General features: G+C 45.3%; 1 protein-coding gene across 1 annotated transcript in view; it reads right to left on the reverse strand.

Moving 5' to 3' along the window:
* The window catches only part of LOC138515386 (coagulation factor XI-like), a 299,654-nt gene that overhangs the window by 123,492 nt on the left and 150,596 nt on the right, over positions 1 to 25,566 (reverse strand). Inside the window, exon 13 of the mRNA XM_069630247.1 lies at positions 21,216 to 21,322. Coding sequence (XP_069486348.1) covers positions 21,216 to 21,322 — 107 coding nt within the window. The remainder of the gene's footprint in view (positions 1 to 21,215; positions 21,323 to 25,566) is intronic.

Raw genomic sequence — 25,566 nt, forward strand, 5'->3', positions numbered from 1 at the left:
ACCTCAAGGGCCGCCCCATGTGCCACCTGCAGCTCCTGGGGCCCCATCGGACCATCCTCTGCACCTCTCCACATAAAATGGAAGCCTATGCTACACCATCAACCACACCTCAAGGGCCGCCCCATGTGCCACCTGCAGCTCATGGGGTCCCATCGGACCATCCTCTGCACCTCTCCACATAAGATGTCTTGCCAGCTATTGCGGCCTCCAGGTCCTCGATGCAGGGTAAAATGGACTCCCTGTGTGTCGACGTTGGTCTACTGAGACAAGGACCTTCATAAAATGTTGGCCCGGGTGGGGGAGGTGGAGAGGAGGCTCTCCGATGCAGAGGATATACTCTCTGCAATTAAGATCCAGCTGGCAAACACCATGTGATATACTAAATTCCAGGAGGAGCAGGAGGGGAGAGCCAGACGTAGCCAGACGTAGTAATGTCCAGGTGGTCAATGTCCCCGAAAGAGCTGAGGCACCCTCATTGAATAGTTATTGGAGTCCTGGTTTAAGGAAATGGCGGGCCCAGCTTCTTCTAGGTGGCGAGGGCACATGGAGTCCCAGCTGCATCATCCCTGCCCCCTAATCACCTCAGAGTGCTCGATATGGGGAGCACCACGAGGAGGATCTTGCAGTGTTCCCTGTATTTACCTGTGCATTACAGAAATCTAGGCAATCCTTTGTTGCCGCCAAGAAACATCTTTCGTCCATGGATATCAAGCACTCTCTCCACTACCTGGCCAGCCTCAACATTTTCTATGTAGATCGCTCCACTTTCTTCACTGATCCCAAACAAGCTTGGGACTGGGTGGAACTGCACCAACGACCGAGACGCGATCAGCAAAATCGGAGGAAGCAGCCCAGTGGCAGGGACCCGCCTGACAGATATCATCTTCTGCACTGGTGGCGTTGGGTTCCATTAGTAGACCGCCCATTTGAATGAGGATGTTCTCCTATCTTTTGGGGTATGGTCTATTCGATGTGGACTGCTCCCCACTGGTTGCAACTGGCTTACATAATTGAAATAAGCGATCGCTCAGATCATTGTGAAGCACAGAACTAATCAGGGTGGAGCGTTTGCGCGCTAGAGAGCGCGTTGTGTGTCACTCTTTCCCACAAGAACTTAGTTCACCTAGGTAAATATTTGGGTGACAGGTGCAGCAGGTCCCACGGTTGTATGAGGGGGGGGGTCTGTTGGGATTTTGATGGGGTTTGTTTATCGACCAGTGTCTCTTATCCATACATTGAGAATCCCCCATGAGCACAGAGGGCGAATCACAATTATCTTGTTGTTAACGACTGTACATTCTTTAGTCAGACTAAACACGAGAGGGGTTACATGCTGGTTTTACCATTCAAGTTCAAAACAGTACTTTCAGACAACTGAAACAGATGTTTACTAGTCACCGTTCTGTTACTCGAAGAATCAAGGTTATTTGTCCACCTCTGGTGTGCATTCGTCACTACCATGAATTGACTATTTCTTCTTGCCTTCTACAGAACTTACTTGTATCTCAGACATACAGCATTTACCTAGAGGCATCTTGGATCACTACACACTATTGTTGTCCCTGGGCCAGTGGTGCTCATCTTCTGGGAACAATTGGTATCTACATTCATACTATTTGAGTTTCCCGAGTTAGTAGAAGAACTTGCAGATAAAACTATAGAATACTTTGAGCTAAATGATCTTTCGGAAGATGACCGCTGAATATTGTGGGAGGGATATAAAACTGTGCCGCGTGGGGAGGCTATTTCGATCCTGGTGGCAAGGGAAAGAACCAGAATACAGAAGCGTACTACTTTGGAACTTGAGATGACCCGGCTAAAAAATAAATTAATTGCTGAACATTCTTCAGATACGCAAAGAGTACCATTGCAGACTCGGGACGCTTACTTCAGTTGCACGACTGATAATGCTCACCTCTCCCACCTGGGGATAAGGCCGAAAAGACGCTGGCTTGCTTGGAAAAACAAGAAGTATCCCCAAGCTGTGTCCACACGATTAAAGATGCTGAGTGTAACTTGCACCATGTCGATGTATGCCAAACTTTCGCAGACTATTATAGACGTCTCTACGCAGCACTGATGGATATATTAAAGCCGCAGTTCTCTGACCTCCTGGAGGAGATTCCTTTGCGCACCATTTCCTCCCAGCCGAGAGATGTTTTGGATTCTGAAATCGCAGAGGAGGAGCTATCATTGGCATTAGTATCTGGGAATGTCTCGTGACCCGTCATACTTCTATCACCCATTACAGATTCATCAGGGATGACAAATTCTGCGAGGCCCTTCCTCTGCCACTGTTTGAGCATGCCGCGCTGTTTAAAATGTTGGTCTTGCCTAAATACTAGTATGTCTTCCAGAATACTCTGTTTTGGATTTTGATAAGAGTGAGCGTATCCTTGAGAAAATTATTGTGGCGTGATTCCCAACCCAGGACAGCTGGGGATACCTTATACATGTTAGTTTGGGATGGGGCTATAAGCCCCCCAAGCATCTGAAACTACTACTGGGCTTCCCAACTGGTGGTCGCCAACGAATGGCTTCATGGAGATATCACTCTCCCTCATATTGGCCTTGAACTTTATTGGCTCGGTGGTAGCAATCCACTCCATGAACTCCGCGGTGGTGAGATTCTTAACAAACTCCCATTGGTGTTACGACAGATCAACCATACACACTGTGTAGTCAATAAAGTAATGGCTTGGCAAGGTGTAGTGTCCGTGAAATCTCCACTTTAGGTACAAAAGATCTCCCAGAAATCCATAAACTGGATTTTGCTAGGAGATAGGTGGATACAAATAATCAATAATTTGGAAGATGTAATTTCTGATGATCAATTTTAACCCTTCGCTGTGTTGCGGCTGCATTTTTCCTTAAAGGCTAATACCAGTTCCCATACATACAGTTTAAACATGTTAAGCTGGCACAATTTCATGTTTTCTATTACCTCCCCTTGCGCTCCTCACTAGAGGCCAATATTAACAATGCATTCATCCAGTCGAAGCCCAGCTCCACTCTGTACCAACCTTCTCTGCAATCTTCACCACATCATGCTCTTCTGCTACCAGATTGCCACATATAACAGTAATGGCATAGCAGAAACTCAAAAAAGCTGAATTCTTCCCTAACAACCGTGCCCAGGCAGAATATGTCTGTTTTTTACCTGAAATGAAGTGGGCGGAAAGGCACAGACCACACTGACTTTCACCAGGCACTGCAAGAGCGTGCTCCCACACAATGCAGCCACTGGACAAGAACATTGCAGCTTGGCCACTCACATGAGAAGAACCTAGTAACCTTTTGTGGAGAAATACCCCATGCATCATCCTAGTGGTGGCGTAGTTATACTGCGGGTAGGGGTGGTGCACTGTGGTAACAGTGCTGAGGTGGAGGGAAAACAAGCGTTGAGTCCTGTAGTGGGTCCCATAACCAGGACAACGGAAGCAAAACAAGATTGGGTTGTAGGCTCTGACTACGTATAGGGAGGTGGACTCGGAGGAGGAAGGCCGGTGGAGTGGAGCGTGGACGAGACTAACAAAGAGCGTGTGCAATGCCAGGTATTGGTTGGGTGTGAGAGTGCATGTACAGTAAGTGAGGCAAGTGAGTGACACTAAGTGGGAGTTTAGGGGAGTACGTGAGGCTGAATGAGAACAGTGATTGAGAGAGTGAAAGGAGGGTGACTGTGAGAGAAGGAGGGGTGGTGTGTATATGTAGAATAACATTGGACAGTATTGGGAGGAGAGAATAGTAGAGAGTTGTGGGAGGAGAGTGCAGTGTAGAGTAGTAGAAGGAGAGAGTAGTAGAGCATAATAAGAGGAGAGAGTATTAGTGAGTAGTGGGAGGAGAGAGTAGTAGAGAGTAATAAAAGAAGAGACTAGTGGGAGGAGAGGGTAGTGGAGAGTAGAAGAGTGGATGGTAGTGAAGAGCAGAGTTAGGGCAGAGTAGAGAGAAGAGTGGAGTGTAGTAGTGTCGGGGGAGATTAGCAGTGGACGTGAGACAGAAGAACATCAGAGGCAAGAGAGAGGAAGAGGGAGGGAGAGCAGGATAAGTGTAGAATGAAGGGAATGGAAGAAAAGAACATCAGGGTGAGGAGTACAAGAGTGTGAGTGGTAAGGATTAGGTGAAACCTTGGTGGTTGGAGGGCACCACATCCTGATATCATTCTTCTTGTGGGACGCACGAGATGCTGGTTGCCTTTATGCCCTCACCACTAGCCAGCCAGATTCGAGATTGTAGGAGTTACGGATCTCTAGTGACCACCTTGGGATTTAGGGAAGTTTGGGCTAGAGTGGAGGGAGACCCAGGGATGATGATCAAGAGACAGGGACAGTCCTTAGCTGAACCCCTTAAAACCCTTAATAAATTCCATTGAGAGATGGTGAGTTCTTGAGGTCATATGTGACACTGTACATGTGTTAGCATGGATATGGGATTGTGTATGTGTGTACCTCTTATAAGCAAGTGTGCATGTGCCTTTCTGTATGTGCTAGTGTGGATTATAAGTCACCATTGGCTATGTATTTGTGATTGTGTGTGCTGGTGTTTACCTGTTTTTACCATATGTGTATCAGCAAAGTGTGCTAAATGAGTTTGTTCCAGGTTGTGTGTGCCTATATGTTCATGCACTAAAGTGTGCATCTTTTGATATGGAAGTGTGTGGGCTATTTGTGGGTGCACATGTGTTTACAGTAAGTGTGTGCACCTGTATGTATATATGTTTGTGTTTGGGTGGGTGTCTGTGGGTGTGGAAGCGTGTTTTGACTATGTGATTGTGTTGTGGAATGTGCCCATATGAGCATGTGTTGGTGGGGCTGTGACGTGGGTATGGAAGCATGTATCGCTATGTGTGGGTGATTGTGTGTGTTTCAGTTTGTCAGAATCCTCCAGTTCGGCCAAACACGGAAATGGCTTTGGTTTATTTGAACCACAATTGCCAAAAGGCAATGCTTCTTTAGTTAAATCAGCTTTATCAGCGCCACCGCACTAGGTCTTTGAAGTGTTTGGGCAATGCCTCTCTTGTTGGCTCGACTTGGTTAGCACCACTGCACCAGTTATAATATGATAAATGATGAAGCATTTATAACGCGCCAGTACACAAGTGTTTCTAGGCGCGACAAGACAAGGAGGGGGAAACAAGGGAGGACACAATAATGATCTTACTAGGCCTTGTGTCATTCAGATCGCACAAGAAGAGGGAAGGGGAGAAGTGCCAGGGGGGAGGGCAAGGGGGAAGTGCAGTTAACTCACAAGTGCAGCCAGCGGGTGGCTCATAAGTGCAGAGAAAAGGGTTTGAGGGTTGCAGATTAACATACTCTTAAGTGCTGGGGAGCCCAGAGGCAGTGCGAGGGCAACTGGACATGCAGGAGCCTGGACCCGAGATAAGAGGGTGACCAGTGCATAGAGCAGTCAGGTGCATCAGCAGGGCAGAGGAAGAGCGAAAGCGGAAGCGAAAAGGAAGGTCTGAGTTGCTTCCGGAACAGGAGGTGAAACTGCTCAAGTTTGAGAGAGGCAGGGAGGCTGTTGCAGAGGGAGGCCCCAGCCAAGGAGAAAGATCTGCCCACAGCTCTCTGCTCGGAGAAGCGTCTGACCCTCAAAGAGTTGGAGGTGGATTAGCGGAGAGCTCGAGAAAGAAGAGGTTTTGGAAGATAAAGTTGGAGGTAGAGCGGTCCTAGGCCCCAGAAAGCCTTGTGGACAATGCAGAGGGTTTTGAAGTTGATCATTGCAGCCATGGGGAGCCAGTGAAGAGATTTCAGAGCTGGAGAGATACGATCCCTGGGCTTGAGGCCAGGGACAAGTCTCGAGTCCTGTTCTGGATAGGTTTTAAAGGTCGAAGAGTAGAGGCAGAGAGATTTAGAAAGAGGCTGTTGCAATAGTCCAGCCTAGAAAGGACCAGAGCTCTGGAGACAGTGAGCTTTAGGGTGAAAGTGAGTAAAGGAAGAATACCTCTGAGTTATTTGGAGTATTTGAACCACAACTGCCAGTAAGCAATCATTCTCTAGTTCACGTGGCTTAGTCAAGGTCACATGTTCAGGGTCACTGTGTAGTTCTTTGGCGTGTTTAGACTATATTTCCTAGTAAACAATGCTTCCATGGTTTACTTGAATTGGTTATTCTTAGGAATAACTCCTTTCTCTTTTCCAGTGTCTGCATTGTCTCCTGGCCTTGAGCTTCACACCCTCATCTCCTCTTCCATATTTCGCAGTCACTCATCCACCTGATGCCATCCTTCCCTGGTGATCTGTTCAGGGCTTTCAATATCTGTCTCCTATGAACCCCTAGACCTAGGGCCCTTTAAGACGAGGCAGCAGTATTTAGAGGTGGATGGGGATGCAGAAATTACTCAAACATCAATAATCAAAACGACTCAGGAAGTTGGCAAAACTTTGCTCTGCTTTATTATCAATTATCCAAAACAGGGAGTTATAACCAACATCATCCGCCGTTCACTCGAGCTCTCAATACGTTTCAGTCAGTCCCTCTGTCAAAAAGTTTATTTCAGATTCAAAATCCATAAAACACATAAGACCAAACAGTACATACAAGTAATACAATCCCTTCCCTTGAAAACATACACCGAAACCCCATTGTACATCTTCAAACAACAGTCCTATAATAAAATACTGTATATAATACAGTACAATACTGTCATTACAACAACAAAATGTAAGACAAATCTAAAATCTATATGCCTTTTCACATTACAGCTCTGCAGGGCAGTTAACAACATCCCTCGTCCTGTAACCTCGATAGCCCCTTTCTAAAATACATTGCTCTTTTCAAAAAGGAGAGTAATGCCCAAGCGAACAAAACAGAGTCGGCACTCAGAAGAAATCCATCTTAGTCTCCCTGAGAACTGGAGTTAGCCTTACTCTCCGGATCCCGAAGTATACCGGGCAAAACAATAACAATAACGAATGCACCAAGTCTTTGTTATTATTCCCACACACAGGGCAACCAGCGGAATCCAGATAGCCTTTCCAGTTCACTGTGCTCCTTCGCAGGAGGAGACAATCGAACCTCGCCTGTGTGATTAGCCAACTGTCTTTTTTATAGGAACCCCAAATTAGATAGGGTTGAATCTCATGGGGCAGACTGATTGTTGCACGCAATTTAGCAGAAATATTTTCATACTCGGAGAGCATTCTCTTCCGAGCAAACACTTCGCCTATAAGGAGTTTGTAACTATTCACATTGTTTTTGTTAAAAAGGCAGCTGGAGGAAAAAGAATACTTGGATTGGCTTCTCTTAGGGCATTATCTATATATAGTCAAGCCAAGGAATTCTTTGCCACCCCACCCTACCCAATACAGACCTAATGATAAAATGGCAGAGGGAGGCATGTACATTTGCCCACATCCGAACCCAAAAAAGTATTGGGGCCAACGCCCACTGATCCTCCCAGAATTCCAGGCCCAATTCTCTGTGAATGGATATGCATGCTGAGGAGCTATGGCGCCCCAAAAGTCTCCTGAAAAATTGGTCCTCTTTAACTTGTAACTCATCAGTCTTCTGGAAACCCCAAATTGGGGCACCATATAATGTAACTGCCTTGGATTGAGCTACATAGATCTTAGATACTACTTTGATCGGTTGACCGTCACACTGGGACATAAAGCGAAAAATGCCCCCTATTTGTTGGCTCATTTTAACTGATTGTTTAGTTAGGTGTGACTTCCCAGTGAGAGCTTCTGAGAAACTAATCCCTAGGTAGTCGAAAGCCTTCACCCTAGGGATGACTTCTCTGGCACAAAGCATGGGTCGCATTGAAACTGGCTGTTTTCTACCCACACAAGCCATCACAGCTGATTTTTTGGAGTTCATTTTTAACCCAAAATTGCTCATAAAGGCATATGCAATAATCAAGATCTATAGTGCTCTCAGGGTCCTGGCTAGCAATACGGGTATGGATAAGCTAGGACAGGAAAGGTCTGACCCGCCAATATGTTTATCAAATCTTTCGAGAGACCATTGATATATAGGCAAAAACAGATTGGGGCCAGGACGCAGCACTGCCACACACCACACCCGACCTTAAAGCACGCTGTGTAGTGACCCCCCACATGCCTCATTATCACTATGAATGTCCACCAAAACCCTCAATATGTTCCCCGGGCAGCCAATAAACCCAAGCACGGCCCAAAGCTTTGACCTGTCTACCTTATCAAATGCCATGCTGTGGTCCATAAACGCTAGATGCACCGCCTCCTCCCTACAAAAGACTGAATTGGCTGCCACGAGACACAAATTGAGGCTCTGCTCCGTAGTTCCTACTCCCGGGCGAAAACCAAAATGAATGTCGGATAAGACTGACTTTTCCGAAAACCAAGTTTCAATATGTCCTAATAGCACTCTCCCAAAGAAATCAAAAGGAAGTGTCCAGTAGTGATATTGGCCTATATGCGCTTGGGCTTGCGTGGTCCCCCTTCTTGAATATAGGAAATATAATAGCTTTTTTCCAAGATGGAGGATATCTACCTGATTCCATACAGGCATTAAACACCACCATTAAGAGAGGTGCCCACAAATCCAGAAAGTCCTGAAAGAGGTCTGATGGTATCACATCAAGGCCTGGCGCAGATTAAGGGCTTGCTGACTTAAGGCCTTTGTTACTTCATCCAACCCAAACTTTAGGCAGGAGGAATTTGGGGCTACACATCCCCTAACAGTCTCTCCCCTAAACAGATTCCCAAAGTGCTCCACCAGGCTGCTTCCTCCATATGGGTACCATTAGCCTCATTGGTCCTACAACCTGAACGTCCCCCCCTTCACAAACTCCCAGAAGGCCTTCTGGTTGTTGCATTTAGCTGCATCCAGAAAGCCCTCCCAAGAGGCCCCTTCAATTGGCTTGTTCCTTCTCTTGAGCTCTGCTTGGTATAATGCCCTGGCCTGGGCAACCGCTCTTCTACTAGAGTTCGGGGCCTTCAATGTCTGCAATAGTACTCTCTTTGCGCTTCTGCAAGCCTCATCAAACCAGCCCTTGCGAGACACTCTTCCATTGACCTTGTTTACTATCATGAATTTTTTCAAAACGGCTCACACTAATTCAACAAATTTGTCCACAATTAACTCCGGCGGTGTGCTACCCTTCAGTATACCATGTAATAGGGCTGCATTCTCCGAGATCGTTTCTATATGCAGTTTCTCCTTCTTAACTGTCCCCCATTTAATTCTTCTTGAACCGGGAGCCACCGCCCTAATTGGACAAGCTACAGAGCCAGTTGGAGGCCCCATCCCCAACATCCCCTTTAGAAATAGTCGGATAGTGTGGTGGTCACTATTCACATCCGGGATCACTTCAAAACTCAGGGCCGGATCCCAGAGGCTCACAGAAATACATAAATAATTAATTGTCGAGGAGCCCAAATGGTTATTGAAAGTTACAAGGCCCGAGATTTTTGGAGCCAGGCGACCATTAACAGTCCGTAGCCCCCGATCTGTCAAGCAAGAACACATTTGGAGTCCCTTAGTGCAAAGCCTTGAATCCCTCAATATTGGTACTGGAATATTCACAGACAAATCCTCTAAAGGATCTAATAAGATTAAAATCACCTCCCCATATATACAATTCATTTCTGCTTCTCCCCGAAGACAGCAGGTCCGCTATAAAGCCCTTCACCCTGGCTAGTCTATCTACCTCTGCTTTATGAGGTCTATTATAAAAGTTAATAATACAAATCGATTCGCCCTTCGTAGTGGAGAGACGGACCACCTGGAGGAAGTCAATGCAGGTTTCGACCACCTTGACCCTACATTCAAGAGATGTTTTAATCAAAATAGTCAGGCCCCCATAGCATCTTCCCCTCGATTTTTTCCTAGCAGGGATCACAAATGAGACAAAGCCGTCCAGTTTCGGGGTTTCTATCACCCATGTTTCCTGTAAAAGGATCACTTTATTTGCTGGAAGGAACTAGGCAACGGCTCTCTCCTTTCAATATTCCCCCTTGACCCTGCTATATTCCAAGAAGGCAGACGGACTCTGAGGGTGTACTGGCCAGGGAGTTACTTGATAAAATAGGAGCTGCCACCGGCACCCCTGCCACTACCTCTGGAGTGACCCTGCTTACTGAGACATCCACCTGTCAATCACGAACCTCACACGAGGTGGGGACCTCATAACAATTGGCCAGCTCTAGAACACCAGTAGGTGCTCTTTCCCTTGTGTGATTGGACCCTCTCTTCGTGGGGATTGAGCTCCAACCTCCCCCATTGCTCGGTGTGAATAACGGATGACAAGAAACTTGCCCCCTCCCCTCACACCAACCTCCACCCCCTACATCCATTCTACATTGCATCTCGCCCAGGACTACCTGACCAACTGTCCTCACATAAAAATAGTCCAGAGAGAGAAATCTGCTAGAGCGTCTGCTCCCATTCGGTCTAAGGCCTCGTGCAAGGTTGGAGCTAAGAAGATAGCCAGACACTGTTGCATCCGAGAAGGTCACCACTACACAGTCTCCGTCCACATTCTTGGGCTTGGAGTCTACCCAATCAACTCTTTGAGCCATACGAATAATGGCAGGATCTACTTTAGGCCCTATAAGATTTGTATTAATGCAATGTGTCGATTAATTAATAAGAGAGATCCTTCACTCAAAGCTACCCTTAGTGAGCCGGGCAGATCTGTAATAATCCCCACAAAAGGTACTGCTTCTGGGGGCAAATTTAAGATGGTTTGATCCCCCACCCTGGCTGTAGAACGTTCCCCCATGCAGCTGGCCCAACCATTTGCTCAATATCTCTTTCGCTCCCTGGGTTGCGATGTGCCCCATTCCCTGACAATTTAGAGACAAACCCTTCTTCAAAAGCAGCAGGCAATAAACGACTGCTCTTTTCCTTAGTCAAATCACAACTTGAAAGCTGTCCTCCCTTCAATGTTACACACAAAGCACAGGGCACAACATCCCCTTCCTCTTCTGCCTGAGCTCTAGCCAGATCCAGCACCTTAGATGAAAGAGCTCTTATAGAGTCATCCATTATTGCTAATGTGCTCAGAACCCCCGCCTTCAGTGCCTGTAGGGATTGCAGAACCAACTGAAGAGGCTTCAGTTTTTCCCCTAGCAGGGATTCCAGCGAGATCTTGTCGTCCTCACCCGCAAGTGAAGAGTCCAGAACCAAACAGGCTGGACCCTTCACTATTATTTCTGCTACTCCCACCACTGATTGGGCTAAGGTGCTCCTCGATCAAGGGTGCTACCACTCTGGAGGCTTGTTCAGCTGCGTTCAGGCAGCTCACTATCTTACTGGCCATCACATTCATGTAAGAATCCAGGGAACTCTAGGAGGGATTATGTGTAGATTTGGGGGTGGGGAGTCTTCCCAATTTTACGCTTTTAATATTTTTGGGTTTCTTGGCTCCCTTTGCCGCCCCCTCACTCCCACCATTCTTCCCTCATCCCCAGCTTTTTTGTTTCCCCATTGTTGACAATTCGTAAAAAAAAATGTATAAATAGTTATAAACAGTACTGCTGGGCACAGATACCAACAGATGCAAACAGGTAAAACTTGGGTATCAAAAGTACATAATGCACAGAGATTACAGGACTAAAAACGATTAAAAAAAGTAAAAGATGTTAAGAAACAAAACAATAGAAATCTGAGAAAAGACTACCATTCCGTACCAAAAATCACTGCGCTAATATTCTAACAAAACCACGGGATACCGCACAACTATAGTGATGAAATTAGACCGCAAATCGGAACATATTAGAACGTCTTGAAGTTAATTGTACACTGACTTACGATGGGCTGGCAATAGAGGATCCTCAAGGGGCAGATAGAGGAGGGGGAGGAGAGAGATGATACCCTCGCAGCCCCCACCGATCGGCTTAATATGAACCCAAACAGCTATAGGGGAGAAGAAATAAACCTTGCAGTCCCAGCTAACCCCCAAATCCAGTCCCTGGGTCCAAAAATACGTTTTTGTTTCCGTTGGTTTCGTTTTGCTACAAATGTTGTAGCTATGCAGCTGGTACAAGGGACCCAAGAAAACAGCGTCCAACATCAACAAACACACTTGCAGTATACGGACTCCCAGCCCAGCACAGCGCAATCACATTTTCCAATCTGAGCGTGATTACCAGAGGGCGGGGAACGCCCGGCAGCTTGAGGAGCTGCCAGAATCCGACTCTCCCACCACCCCCCGGCCACTTCAGGCTCACAAAACAGGCAATTATTACACGCGCCTCATAATAATGCCCAAAACGAAACAGGAATAATTTCCACACAATTTGTGTTCCTTGGTTTTCCCACAGCAGCAGCTCCACCAGATCTCCACCGCAGAAGCAGAGCTTTCCCGGCCAAGGTCTCTGTGTAGTCTCTGTGTCCCACCTCCCCGCACCGGAGCGCAAAGGACGGCAAGGACTCTGCGGGACTCTGCGCGCTCCACGCACATAAGAACCAATTAGCAGAAAGGCTCCACCTCCTCCACCTACAGTTAACAGTAAGACAAGCTGAGGGGAAAGAACACACTGCGCACAGGACGCCAAGGACTTAAAACCATAGATTTTATATTAAAACTTCATCATCACTGATGTCACACTATGTGGCAAACTACAAAAACCTACTGTGGAAAGTGATAGGCTTACAGGGAACCTCTAGGTACACATTCGATACTGACAGGGATTGTGATTGGGTCTCTTACTCAGATGGCACCTAAGCCGATCCCAAGTGAAAGTCACCTTCATCATCACAAAATACACGATGATTGAAAGTTTACACAAACTATAGGGCTCCCTCATACGTGGCCCTCTACAATTGGTTGGCACACTTGTACCCTTCTGGAATATTCCACACGCTAGCAGCACGCAGGCTAGCATGCCAGGTGCATGTATGGTTGGCGTGGTCTTGCTGCCCCACCCAATTAGCCCACATCTATCATCACTCCTACAGTCTGCCAGTCAATTAAGGCTTTGAACTTGGACTTGCAGAAGCGGTGCCTGAGAATTAAAGGGAGTGTAGCATCGCCTTGTCTTCTAGTTTCGGTGTAGCTTGAATTTTTATCTTGATCATGTGACTGGAGACCACTCTTTCCAGATTTTGGCTGCATTTAATATTATTAAATGATGAACTCTTGACGCCTTCAGTGTTTTTTCATACTGCTTCAAACAGGAGTGTGTTTCTTTCTCACGTTCATTGTATCCTTTCGACAGGCACCCAACTCACTGTGGCCTCGACTCTTGGTGCTGGGCCAGCCAAGCCTTTCTTGAATTTCTCCTTCGCCATCAGCTTATTTATAACTGCGCCACACTGAAATCCATTCCAATCACGGGGTTTCAAGCCTTGCTAAAGTGCATCGTGGAATATACAGGCTCTATACATTCCTATAGGTGTACATTGGCGCATCGTCGCAATCTATTCACTACATTGCCAGCCTTATGAATACTTTGTCTGCTTGTGTTACTGCATCTGCACAAGGGTAAAACGACTTTGCAATTTCTCTTTGGTGCTTCTATGCACGAGCATCTTCATTTCGATCCCAAAATGTTGCTCAACTCCAATACTTCATCTTCAGCTTCTATAGAATACTTATATCTTCTTGTCTCGTGTGTCTTTTCAGGGTGCATTAGGTCTGCTTCGCATGACGTCACCAGACCTTTTTCTCGTTCTTATGCACAGAACCCCATCCAGAAGAGTACTGTTTCTTCGCGCATGCAAGTAGGGTTTCCTCAATGGGTACCTTGTTTCGAGGATTCTGTGCGCTACAGGCATCCTCACTGGAAGTGCACATATGTCGCCATTTCTGGTTCCCAGCACATAGGCAACATGGGGCGGAGCTTTTGATGGGGGTACTTGGCTCCTCCTCTACCCTTACTTGGTGTAGGAGGAGGTCTGGGAGCAGCTCCTCTCCTTGGCTCCCAGAAATGATCTTTTTCCTATGCTTGTTTGTGAGCTTTGGTTCCTTTCTGCTCCTCTTGCATTAGGTAACACATCAGAAGTCTGCATGTTCTTGGTATCCTCGGTGCATTGGCTTCAGTCAGCGACTTTGCACCCTGTTGGCCTCTCAGCGCCCGACCAGTCTGGGTATCTCTCTGCATCTCAGTACTTCTACTGCCTTTCTGCCATGGACCCCAATGGTATATGGTATATGGCACGACCCGCTGCGGCTCACCCTCTCTCTCCAGCAGACTCCACTCAACTACCACCTCCTTCTTCTGGCTATCTCTGATTTCCCTGACCCATAGCCCAGCTCGCCGGATAATGTGCTCATAAAAAGGGAAGAAAGAGTATTATGAATCTATGTCTGTGTCTATCTACATATGTGTATCTGTATGTGTTAGGGCACATATCCGTCGGTATAGAAGTGTGTATAATTTTTTTTAAAATATGTATTTATTTATACAGGGAGATACAATGCTCTTTTGATCACAAAAGAACATACAATAGATCAAAATCAGGTTTGACGGGAAGCAGTGAGCTTCTTAGAATGGACTGAGTTTCTTGTGTCAGGGTGTACATGACTCTTTTAGAGGATCATCAGAGCCCAACAGAAGGGAGGGGATGGGACTGATTGGAATAATGGAGACTCCATTGGAGCACTTGTGTACCAAACTGCCACAATATCGAGCCAAAATAATTAAATATAATTTTAAATGGGTACAGGAGGCTTTGCAGGACAATGCTTTGAAGTGTAGCCCAGAGAAGGCACATTTGAGAGCAACAGTTAAACACATGTATTCCTACTTATCCAAACACAAGGGGAAGAAATAACAGAGTAGACAGAGCATTTTGGCACAGTGGAAGGTGTTTGAGGAAGAGAATAAGCCACCTACTACAGAAACTAGAACACGTGTAGACCCAGGTGCAGTCCTATCGGCCCACCTGCATACGTTCCTTATCCCACTTTCAAACCAGCAGCAAGTTTTACTAAACTACAGCGAGTACCTCCAGCGGAGAACACCGAAGAGGGAGTAAGAAAGAGAAGGGGAGGGTGTAATTTGGGGACCACAGTCCAACACACTAAGCAAAACCATGTGACTAATAGAAATAGAAGAAAGCGCACCTACAGATAGAGGATGTGTTAAAAGAAGCACAGAAGGAAGTAGAAAAGGAAGTGTGGAAAAGGGAGGAGGTGCAATGCGCTACAAATATTTTGCTTAAATTGGACAGTAAAAAGTGTCCAGAGGCCAACGCCCCGAGAGCAGGGGCAGCAGATAGTACGTCCACCAACGATGATAGTGGGGCAACGGGGAGTGATGAGGACAACGAGGGATTTAGGAGGAGCTCGCAGATCTGGGACAAGAAGGGATGGGAAGAAATGGGAGGCCGAGAGGTAGAGAGAATAAGAAAGAGAGGGAGAGGGAACACGACAATGGGAGTGATTGGTCCCATGCACTCCGGAGTAGGATTGGGAAGATAGCAGGCGTGAGTGCGGCAAAGGGCACAAAGTCATCACTACCACAGGCACAGTTTCCCCTGTTGTAGAAGGGTTGAGGAGGTCCCCTGTATTTACCTTGGGCCAGCATGGACAGGGATAACTCGATGTACAGCTTGCCGTTTCTCATGGCAGGGGCCGCCAAGTGGATTTATGCCTTAGAAAAGGAAACAGCAGGGAATACCCTGGCAGTAGACGATATGAAGAGTTTATTTACCAAACTGGATGGGCGAACAGGCAGACAGAATTTGGCAGCATCCTGGATATGATGGGGTGAAGCAAACTAACAATGCACACGATGGCGCACCATTTGATAATTGCCGAGCGCACGTGTGGAAGGTATTGCAGACAATGTACCCAGACACTTCAGACATGCAGGCTATTTTGACGTTCACAATAAAGCAAGACGAAGAACCCGCACAATACATGCAACAGATAAAAGAGATGTAGACATTAGAAACACAACATGTATGGGACACAAATATTCATGCTTTTTACCACATATTGATTAGAGGGCTTCCCACGGACATATGGAAAGCATTAGGGAAGGTGGTAGGGACAGAATCAAAGGGGTGGCCCGAGATACAAGCGCGCATAGTACACTTTTGTTAAGCCCAGCAAGTCAAAGATAAGGACTCCACAGATAATGTGGTAAGAGATAGAGCCAGAGGATGAAGGTAGACTAGGCGCAGTGTAGAATGCAGGAGGAGGGAGGGTGATGAAGGTCAGGAGAGAGTCCCTAATTTTGAACATTTTTGGCACAAAGTAATCAGCTAGGTCCCTGGCTGTAAGAGTGGAGTAAATAGTCATACCACGCACCGCCAGGACACATGCAGACTTGAAGTCCACCGATGCAAAAAGGAAGGGACCAGAAAACAAGCCTTCTGTGCCTATGCCCCAAGACTATGGAAGCTCCTCCCCATCAGCATCAGACTCGCCCCCACACTCCTACAATTCCAAAAAGAACTCAAGACCCACCTCTTCAAGGAGTCTCTCCACCTCAACACCTAGGCCATCACATCGCCCCCGTGCCACATGACTCGCTAGACGCTGTCCACTTCTCTCCACCCCACCACCCTGTACACCTTTACCCCTCCTCTGTGCCTCTCTGTATCCTACCCCCTGCTGTATATCTGTTGTGTTGTTACCCCAGAAAAACTCTACGTTATGCATCTGTACTGCTGTTTATCTCTGTAAAGTGCTCTGTTGTGTATCAGTATTTTTGTATACCTCTGTAATTCGCGCCATTGCTTCTCGAAGCTCGGTCCGCACTCAATAAACACCATAATAATAATAATAATAATAATATTAATAGGTTTAGGGGGAGTGAGTTTAGGGAGTGCTTTAGTCAGAGAGGATGGTTAGTGTGAGAGTCAATGAGGGTGAGGTAGAATTCCGTTTTTGCTCTATCAAGAGAGGACTTGGGAGAGTTCACAATATACAAGTTGCAAGTCCAGGGGGAATGATTCCCTTCCCCTGGATTTCACACACTCAGTTGGCTTCCTCCTTGTGACTTCCTCAGTTTATATGTCGATTCTTGACAAGCATGAGAGTGTGTCCCAGACCCTCCTCTATTGGTTTGGTACACTCTCCGCCTTTGCTTCTAAACGCCTATCTTTATTTATTTTATTTATTTATTCGCATTTATATCGCGCACAGCAGCCCTGGGGCATCGTGGCGCGGTTACAGAATTTCACTTAGGCATAGTATACATTATTGTGTACAGTAATACAAGGTTGCAGTTTAAGTCTAAGTCCGTTACATGGTATCAACAACAAGCGCACAGTTTACTTGAACAGACTAGTTTTCAGTGCGTTTCTAAAGGCCGTGAGGGAGGGCTCTTTTCTTAGGTTGAGAGGTAGCGAGTTCCACACTGTGGGTGCTAGAACTTCGAAACGGACCCCACAGCTTTGAGTCTCTTGAATGCAGGGACTGTGAGTTGGTGTGAGTACATTGCACGAACCGGTCTGAGTGGTTGGACTTGGTGTACACTTTCTGCTAGGTATATGGGGGCAGATAGGGACAGGCATGTATGCGTGATTGTGAGTGTTTTGAAGAGTATCCTTTCACTGATTGGAAGCCAGTGTACGTCCTTCCTAGCTTGGGAGATGTGCTCTCTCCTAGAGACGCTGAGGGCGGCTCTAAACGCATTGTTTTGTGTGACTGGTAGTATGTTGATGTTCTTAGAGGACGTGCCTGGGTGGAGGACATTGCAGTAGCCCAGTTTTTCACCTATAGTAGTTCTTGTAATGTTGAGGCAGTTGCTGGGAGAGAGGTGAGGTTTGACAGCGTTGATGATTTTGGTTGTGAGTGCTGCTGATGTGGTGATATAACTGGCTTGTCTGTCCATGGACAGAGCAGAGTCAAGGTATACTCCTAGTGTTTTTACCGCTGCAGAGACTGTGATCACAGTGTTTTCAATGCTGAAATTACCGTATCTGCTGTCTAGTTTATGCAGGGTCTCTTTGGGGCCTACCAGTAGGCTAGCGGTTTTTCCCCCATTGAGACAGAGGCTGTTTGTTGCCATCCAAGCCTGGATGATTGAGTAGGTTTTTTGTAGTGTTTTCAGGTCTAGTTCATAATCCCCTGATAGAGGGATAATACAGATATAATACAATTGGGTGTGAGTCCCAGATTTGCAATCAGTTCACCTTGTGTACTCTCCTGCTGGGACTTTCTGAATGTGCTCACTTGTACTTGGGTGCAGGTCCTAGACTCACAATTAGGTTGCCTGGCATACTCTCCTGCCAGGGCTTTATCAATTTGCTCACTTGTACTTGGGTGCAGATCCTGGACACGCAATTAGTTTGCCTGCTATAATCTCCTACCAGGACTTTCTCAATGAGTAACAGTTTCACGCTTTATATTTTCTACATTCAACCATTGGTTTTTTGACCCCCTTTCACTTGCTTCATTGAACAGTACACTTGGCGTCCCAGCTTCCTTGCTCAGGGTTACCCAGTTCATGTAATTGTTCTTTCATGGTGTGCAGTACATGCCACAAAGTGCCCTGGCAAGCCAACTCCCCTTTCTGGGCTCACCGGCCTCTCCTGGCTTCTTCGACATTCACCGCGATCTGCAATTCTCCCAGAAGTTTGCTTCCTCCTCTTGCTGGCCTCTTTTCAGCTCTCTAGTACCTGCAATGCCTTAGCCTCTTTCCAAAGCTTCCTCTGCTCTTGGCCTCTACGAGACAAACCTCTTGTGACGGCACCTGCAGGAGCTCTCTTGCTCCCTGCTGCAACTTGCTTCATCTCGGTTTTCTTGACCCGCATCGAGAGTATTGGTTCTCCATGTTTCTTGCCACTTGATGTTTTTAAACATCCATTCACCTATCGGATCCATCCAACAACTAGAGCGCGTCTCTGGTTTCGAGGCTTCAGTGCTATGCATTGCTCTAGTGCTCTTTCTCATCTCAGTACTTTTACCATAAGGGTATGAAAGAGCCTTGCTGTCAGTGCGGATTTGATGTTCTATTTCTACATTAGGCCATATTGTAATTGTAATTGTTTATTTGTAAAGCGCTTATACACAAATTAAATGCTTCAATGCAGTTCAAGGCGGGAAGGGAACAAGGGAATACAGTAGTCATTCTTAGGCCTTGAAGATTCCGAATGATCTAACAACAATAACTAGAATACTAGGCCAGAGGCATATCTACTAGTGTAAGTGTGTGACAAAGAGTGAGGGGAGAAGGGGGGGAGAGGGAAAGGAACACACCGAACAATAAACTACAGTACAAGGCCTGGCGACATTTCAGATTGCTGGTGGTTGGTCATCCAATGCGCCTATTCCTTAGTATTTCAGGCACGACCAAACTAGTGAAGAACGTACAGACAGACTTGCTAGGCCTAGTACATTCAAGGTCGTGCAAGTGCGAAAAACAGGAAGTGCGAGGGAGGGAGAGGAGGACAAGTGCGCCCAGTCTGGCAGGGGCCTGGGTTAAGTGCAGCGTAGTTGTCCCTCTCATGGAGCATATTGGAGTAGTGCCAAGCAGCGTGCAGAGGCCCGGGGGCAAGTGCATGACTGGCAGGGGAGCCTGGGACCTGTGAGGCTCTGGAGGTGCACCAGGCGACCAGTCAGCTAACTCAGCAGGTTGGGGAAGAGAAAGAAGGAAGGAAAGAAGCAAAGAGAAAGGAGGTTAGCAGGGGAGAGGGAGAGAGAAGGAGGAAGAGAAGAGGAAGGTCTTGAGGAATTTCTGGAACTTAGGGAGGTCCAGCTCAAGACGGAGAGAGGTAGGGAGGCTGTTACAGGGGAGGCACCTGCAGAGGATAAGGGTCTAACACCGAATCTCTGGTTGGAAAAACAGCTCCCCCGCAGAGAGTTGGAGGAGGCCGAGCAGAGGGCTCTAGAAGGAGAGTATTTGGGAAGAGAGCGTTGTAGATAGTAAGTGCTCCGTCTCCAGAAAGCCTTGTGGACTATGCAGAGGGACTTGAACTTGATCCTTGCAGCCATGGGGAGCCAGTGGAGTGATTTCAGCGGCAGAGAGATTCGGTGCCGGGGCTTGAGGCCAAAGATAAGTCTTGTGGTTCTATTCTGGATAAGTTGAAGAGGTTAGAGAGTAGAAGTAGGAAGATTGAGAAAGGGAGTGTTGCAGTAGTCCAGTCTGGAGAGAACCAGGGCTCTGGAGACAGTGAACTTCTGGAGGAAGGTAGAATACCTCTGAGGAGGTGCAGCTGGTAGCGAGACATTTTAGATATGTCGGAGATGTGAGAAAAGAAGGCCAGAGTAGTCGAAGATCATCCCCAGATGTTTTGCCTCACTGGTGAGTGGGGGTGCAGGACCAAGGGAGGCTGGCCAGAGTGAGAGTGGGAAAGTGGGAGCAGGGGTCCAAATGAGGATGATCTCTATCTTGCTGGCATTAAGGTAGAGATCATTAGCAGCACACCCAGACTGACTTGCGGACAGATAGGAATGAGCGAGGAGGAAGAAGAGGCAGAGGGTCACCTGGCAGAGAGCTGTGTGTCATCCGCATCATAACACTGAAAGCTGGAGGTGAAGGCAGAGATCTTGTGGGCCAAAGGGGCCATGTAGACATTGCAAAACCAGGGGGATAGATTAGATCCATGGGGGACACCACAAGTAGTGAGCGTGATAGTGGAGAGAAAGGACCCAAGTTCCACGTGGGAAGGACGGTCAGAGAGAAAGGAGGCAAGCCACGCCAGGGCCTGATCTGTGATGCCCAGGGTATCATGGATACGGGAGATCAGGATGTTGTGGTGTACTGTATCAAAAGCAGAGGAGAGGTCAAGGAGCATGAGGACAGAGGGAGAGTTAGAGTCAAGGTTTGAGAGCAGGTCTTCACGGGTGTATGAGATTGAGAAGGGGTTAATGTCATACCTTAAGTGGAACAAGGGATACCATGTTCTAGCTTGTGAGTACACCTCCCTCCCATGAGAGTTGTCTCCCCCATATGGTCCTACCTCAGATAGCCACCCACAGGGTCAGGATCAGGTAGCGGCTGCCTTTCCCTGGCCACATGGAAAGATAGTTTCCACAGAGAGGCAGTGATGAGATCGCTGAATTCATCACAGAAGTGAGAGGGGAATGAGTCATATAGTTGTGATTGGAAGCTGGATAAGGCAGTGTTAGTGGAAGATACATCAGTTGTGAAGGAGGAGAGTGAGAACTGTAGGTCTGAGAGAAAGGGAGGAATGGCAGAAAGTTTACATTTCGTTTTAGTAATAGGTGAGGCAAGTGGTGAGGAAATGTCAGCGGATGGAAAGGAGATGGTGGTAGAAACAATTGAGTGTTCAGAAAAGGTCTATGTATCGTTTATGCATTAGTTGGAAGCAGATGTCAGAACCATTGCTTGTAATTACGTGATAGCATTACTAAGTACGTTACTCACGTCTCTCGATCGCATGGTATGCATATGGGAAGCCACTGACAGTCTGAGATTGCAGAGTGATGGATGTTGGTAAATCTGCGGTGCTCCCCTTTAGATAGCAGCTGAACCTGATGAGAAAAGTTTTACAGTGGAAGGTGGAATCAGTGTGTGGCCTTTGAGACAACTAACATTCAGTACAACCTGAAGTTGTTTCTTTCCACATGACTCATTACTAAGCAACTCTAAATCAAAGGTTCATTTAAATCTATTATTTTAATAGCAAGCTGACCCACAGAGATGTGGAAAGATAAGCACAGTCTGGTTTATGGTCATTGCATAGAATTCCTTGCATCGACAGGCATTTGCATAGAATTTTTTCCATCTAAAAGATTTGCTTCTAAAGCACCTAAACACACTTTAACCCTTTACCCCCAAAAAATATGCATTCGATGGACATTTTTAAGATGGAAAGATTTCAATGATATGGCATTAGATGCAATGACCAGATACTGCACAGTGTAGCATAAACAGCATGTGGCCTTAGTCTGCACAATATACTATATAAACTATAAGTAGTAAACCAGTTAAGAACACATTCCAGACCTTGAGGCTTCACTGTTTTACAATTAGGATGCTTCATAGGTGGACGAGATCTTTGTTGGTCAGGTTATGATATGATATTTTATTTATATCGCGCTCGTACACAATATTTCAGAGCATGTTTCAGAGGTTGTATAAGTTAGGTAGCAATATATGTATCTTGCGCATGGCTTCTAATGGTTGGTACATTGACCCGAAACAGTGAACTCTGGAAGAACATTCCCAGTAGAAGATTCCTTCTTTTGAGTGTGAGACTATGGAAGAACACTGAAGAATACCTTTGTGGTTGGTCCATATAGCCGAAACAGTGAACCCTGGAAGAACTTTCCAAGTAGAATATTCTTTCTTTTGAGTGTGAAACTATGGAGGAACTCTGTAGAATAGGTTTTGCAAACTCTTTTGTTGACCAAGACTTGGAACATTTGTAGTTTGGCTTAGGGACTAGCCAAGAGGCTAAGGGCTTATTATGTACAGTTTTGGAGCTTTCTGTTGGCCATATCATTTTTAACATTGTATTATAGATTCGGAAGTCCCAGGAGGGGCAAGCATTTATATATGCTTTGGGGCAACACCACAGGAGTTGGGGGACACTGGAAGACTCTCTCCCATTATGCTACTCCTTTCATGACAATATTTACATTTAAAAGAACCTTTTCAGTTGTGGAGATTTCCTAAGGCCATATAAGTTTTTAGTCCAACGCATACCTTGAAAACAACAAAAGTGAAACATATTTTTTGTGGCTACTAAATGTCATGAGAAATGTTTTTCAAAGTGGACCCATAGTACACCTTATGAGCAAGCCCAGCTCCTCTATACCCATGTTTCAAAGGCCCACTGGCAATCTCCAGCATGTCATGTAGGCCAGTACCCCACTGCATGCCATGTGTGTCATTGCTTGGTCTGCTGACAGGTTTTAATGAAGGAAAGTCACTTTTTAGCACCATATAAAAGATAGATGGATTGGAAGAAAGGAGAAAAGAACCAGTGATAGCTCAATGGGAGGTGGTTTAGCAAAAGGTAGAACATTAAAGTTTATTCTGAAAGGCATGTTGGAAATAATAAATGACCTGATACTAAATAATGTCTTACATTAATTAGGGCTAATGTTGAATAACAAACACCTACACCTTGAGGTGCATACGTAAAAATAATTTTGCATTGCTCTTAGGTTTATGTTAATTTGTTATCCTTGAGCTTTTATGTGACATTAATGATACGTATGTGTCATTAAATTGACTTGTTGCACTCTTTTAGAGAGAATATGCACTTTCTTGTTGGACCCTTTTATTTGTCCAATGGTATTACATTAGTATTTTTATTAAATGTTATTCTGCTTGTTGATTACATATTTGTATATGAACTTGTCTTGTTGCGTAGTGCTTGGAATTGTGAAATAAAGAATACTCTTTATAGAAACCTCTGTTTTTTGTGCCTAGGGAATTTTCTTGTATGGTGCTAAACTTGATACGACAAACATAACAAACAAAGAGTTGCTCGAAGGACTACTGTGCTTAGTAGAGTAACAACAGCACGGGGTTTAGCCATGGCCAGGGTAAGGAAGTCTGATGGCAAGTCTCATGGAGAAATGCTTATGATGCAAGATGCTAATATTAGCAGGTAAGTGGTCAAGGTTTAGGGCAAGCCAACAGGACTGTGAGCCAACAGGGCCGTGAGGCATAGAATATTCAAATTCTATAGGATAGGATACATTCAGGTTGAAAAGTGTGTGTGCACAAAGTGAGTTTCTAATGCTCTGAGGCAGTTTAGGAAGTCAGTGTAGTATTGACTGGTAAAGGTTTGCACAGATTCTCCCCAGGCAGAATACTTAGTGTTCACACCTTTACAAATGGGATTAGGAACCCACCAACGAGTATTCAACACTTCAAGTCCAAGTCCTGGTCAGCATCACCAGGATTAGGTAATTTAGCAATACTTTCTCTAGTTTACACTATGTGTACACTACTAAATCCTTCCCTTCCTAATATTTCCTCATCTTCATCTTTCATCCTGTTTTTTTGTGCCATGCCTGAGGCTCATAGATATTGATAACTAATACATACGTCCGATCAGCTGGCAAACAAATGTTAGCAAATATACCGAGCAATACATGTATTTACTTTTCACATTATGTAATGTAATACTTTTTTTACCAGCCTTTTGGTGTATAGTATTTCAACCAGCAAGATGGCTATCACCAATTGCCAATGTTTCCTGAAAGATAAATACATCATAGGCTCCACAAAACCCATCTGAAGGACCGGCTTCAAATGATTGAGATTGTCCCCTTGTATTCCAAGATACTAAACCTAAGGCCTGCCCCATGCTAGTGTTGAGCCAAGTTCTTTGGTTGAAAGTCACCGAAAAGACCAATATATTGTCTGCCATCCAACTCTTTAATCTGTGGGATGTCTTTTAGTTGTATTTTCCTTGTATTAGGCTTGCCCGCTCCATGGGAAGCAGGAGTCATTCTGAGTTTTAAAGTTTAATGGTAATCTAATGTGTCATAAGTGCTATCAAGTTTAATTGTCAATATCTTAGGTAGGTGAGTTTTATGTGTTCCACCCAACCTTTCAGCACTCGTTAGCTCACAGTCATGCCACAATTTGTTCAAATCTTTAAACTATGTTGCAATGTCTTTCTCCGTGAGTACAGTTCTTAGATGAATGATAGTAGCTCACATGTCTGTTTCAAGTATGTCCACAATTTATTAAATTCTTTAAACCATGTTGCAAATGTCTTTCCGCATGAGTACAGTTCTTTGATGAATAATAGTAGCTCACATATTGTCTGTTTCTAGTTTGTCTGTAATGTGTTCAATTCTTTAAATATTCTTCAATGTCTTTCTCTGTGAGTACAGTTCTTTGATGAATACTAGTAGCTCACTTAATGCCTGTTTCCAGTATGTCCATAATGTTTATATCCTCAAAGCGAATCAATCATAATTGTGCAATGTAGTGTAAATGTTGCAATATGCAACTTCAATTTAGTATGAGATCTTGGTTACTACAGAAAACACAAGTTATATTAATCATTCTTCCCATGGGATGAATAGTAGCACTAGGTATGCTGACATTATTGCAGTCTATACGTGACTTATCTAGGCTGTTAAACTTATATAATCGGATTCTGCTTGTGAAGAGAACATATTAGATAGCGCATCAATATCAATTCCTCATCATTGACATCTAAGCCATCCACACTTCTTGCTCATTGCCAATGCTATCAAATAGTGTTATGCAAGACTGGTCATTGTTCTTACATATAAGTAGTCACCGATTATTTTTGACAGCATTTGTGGCACACGTGAATCACATATCTTTAAATCATATTTCCGTAAACCCATGAAAAAGATTTTAGTAAAGGAGTAACACTATCTAACTGTGTAGGATATTTTTAAGAAAGTATCCCCTGTCTTGCATCATACAATCTTAGAAGATGAGGTGTACTCTATCTAGTGGCATACAATCTTATTAATGGAATCGTAAAGTACCTTGCATCATATTCTCTGAGTAAAAGCGTTTTACAGTATCTTGTATCATGCCATGTTAATAAAGGAGGGATACTCTATCATTCTTTCGATTTTAGTATATATAATATCAGTAAAACAGTTATACTCTATCTTGCGTTATGCCATGTTACTAAAGGAGTTATATTATATCTTGCATCATACAATCTTAGTAAAGGTGTTCTACTATATTGTGCATTATACAATCTTAGTACAGGAGTTATACTCTATCTTGCATCATGCCATCTTAGTAAAGGAGTTAGATG

This window comes from Ambystoma mexicanum, chromosome 6q (genome assembly GCF_040938575.1).
Source record: "Ambystoma mexicanum isolate Mex_15411 chromosome 6q, UKY_AmexF1_1, whole genome shotgun sequence".
Taxonomy (NCBI): Eukaryota; Metazoa; Chordata; class Amphibia; order Caudata; family Ambystomatidae; genus Ambystoma; species Ambystoma mexicanum.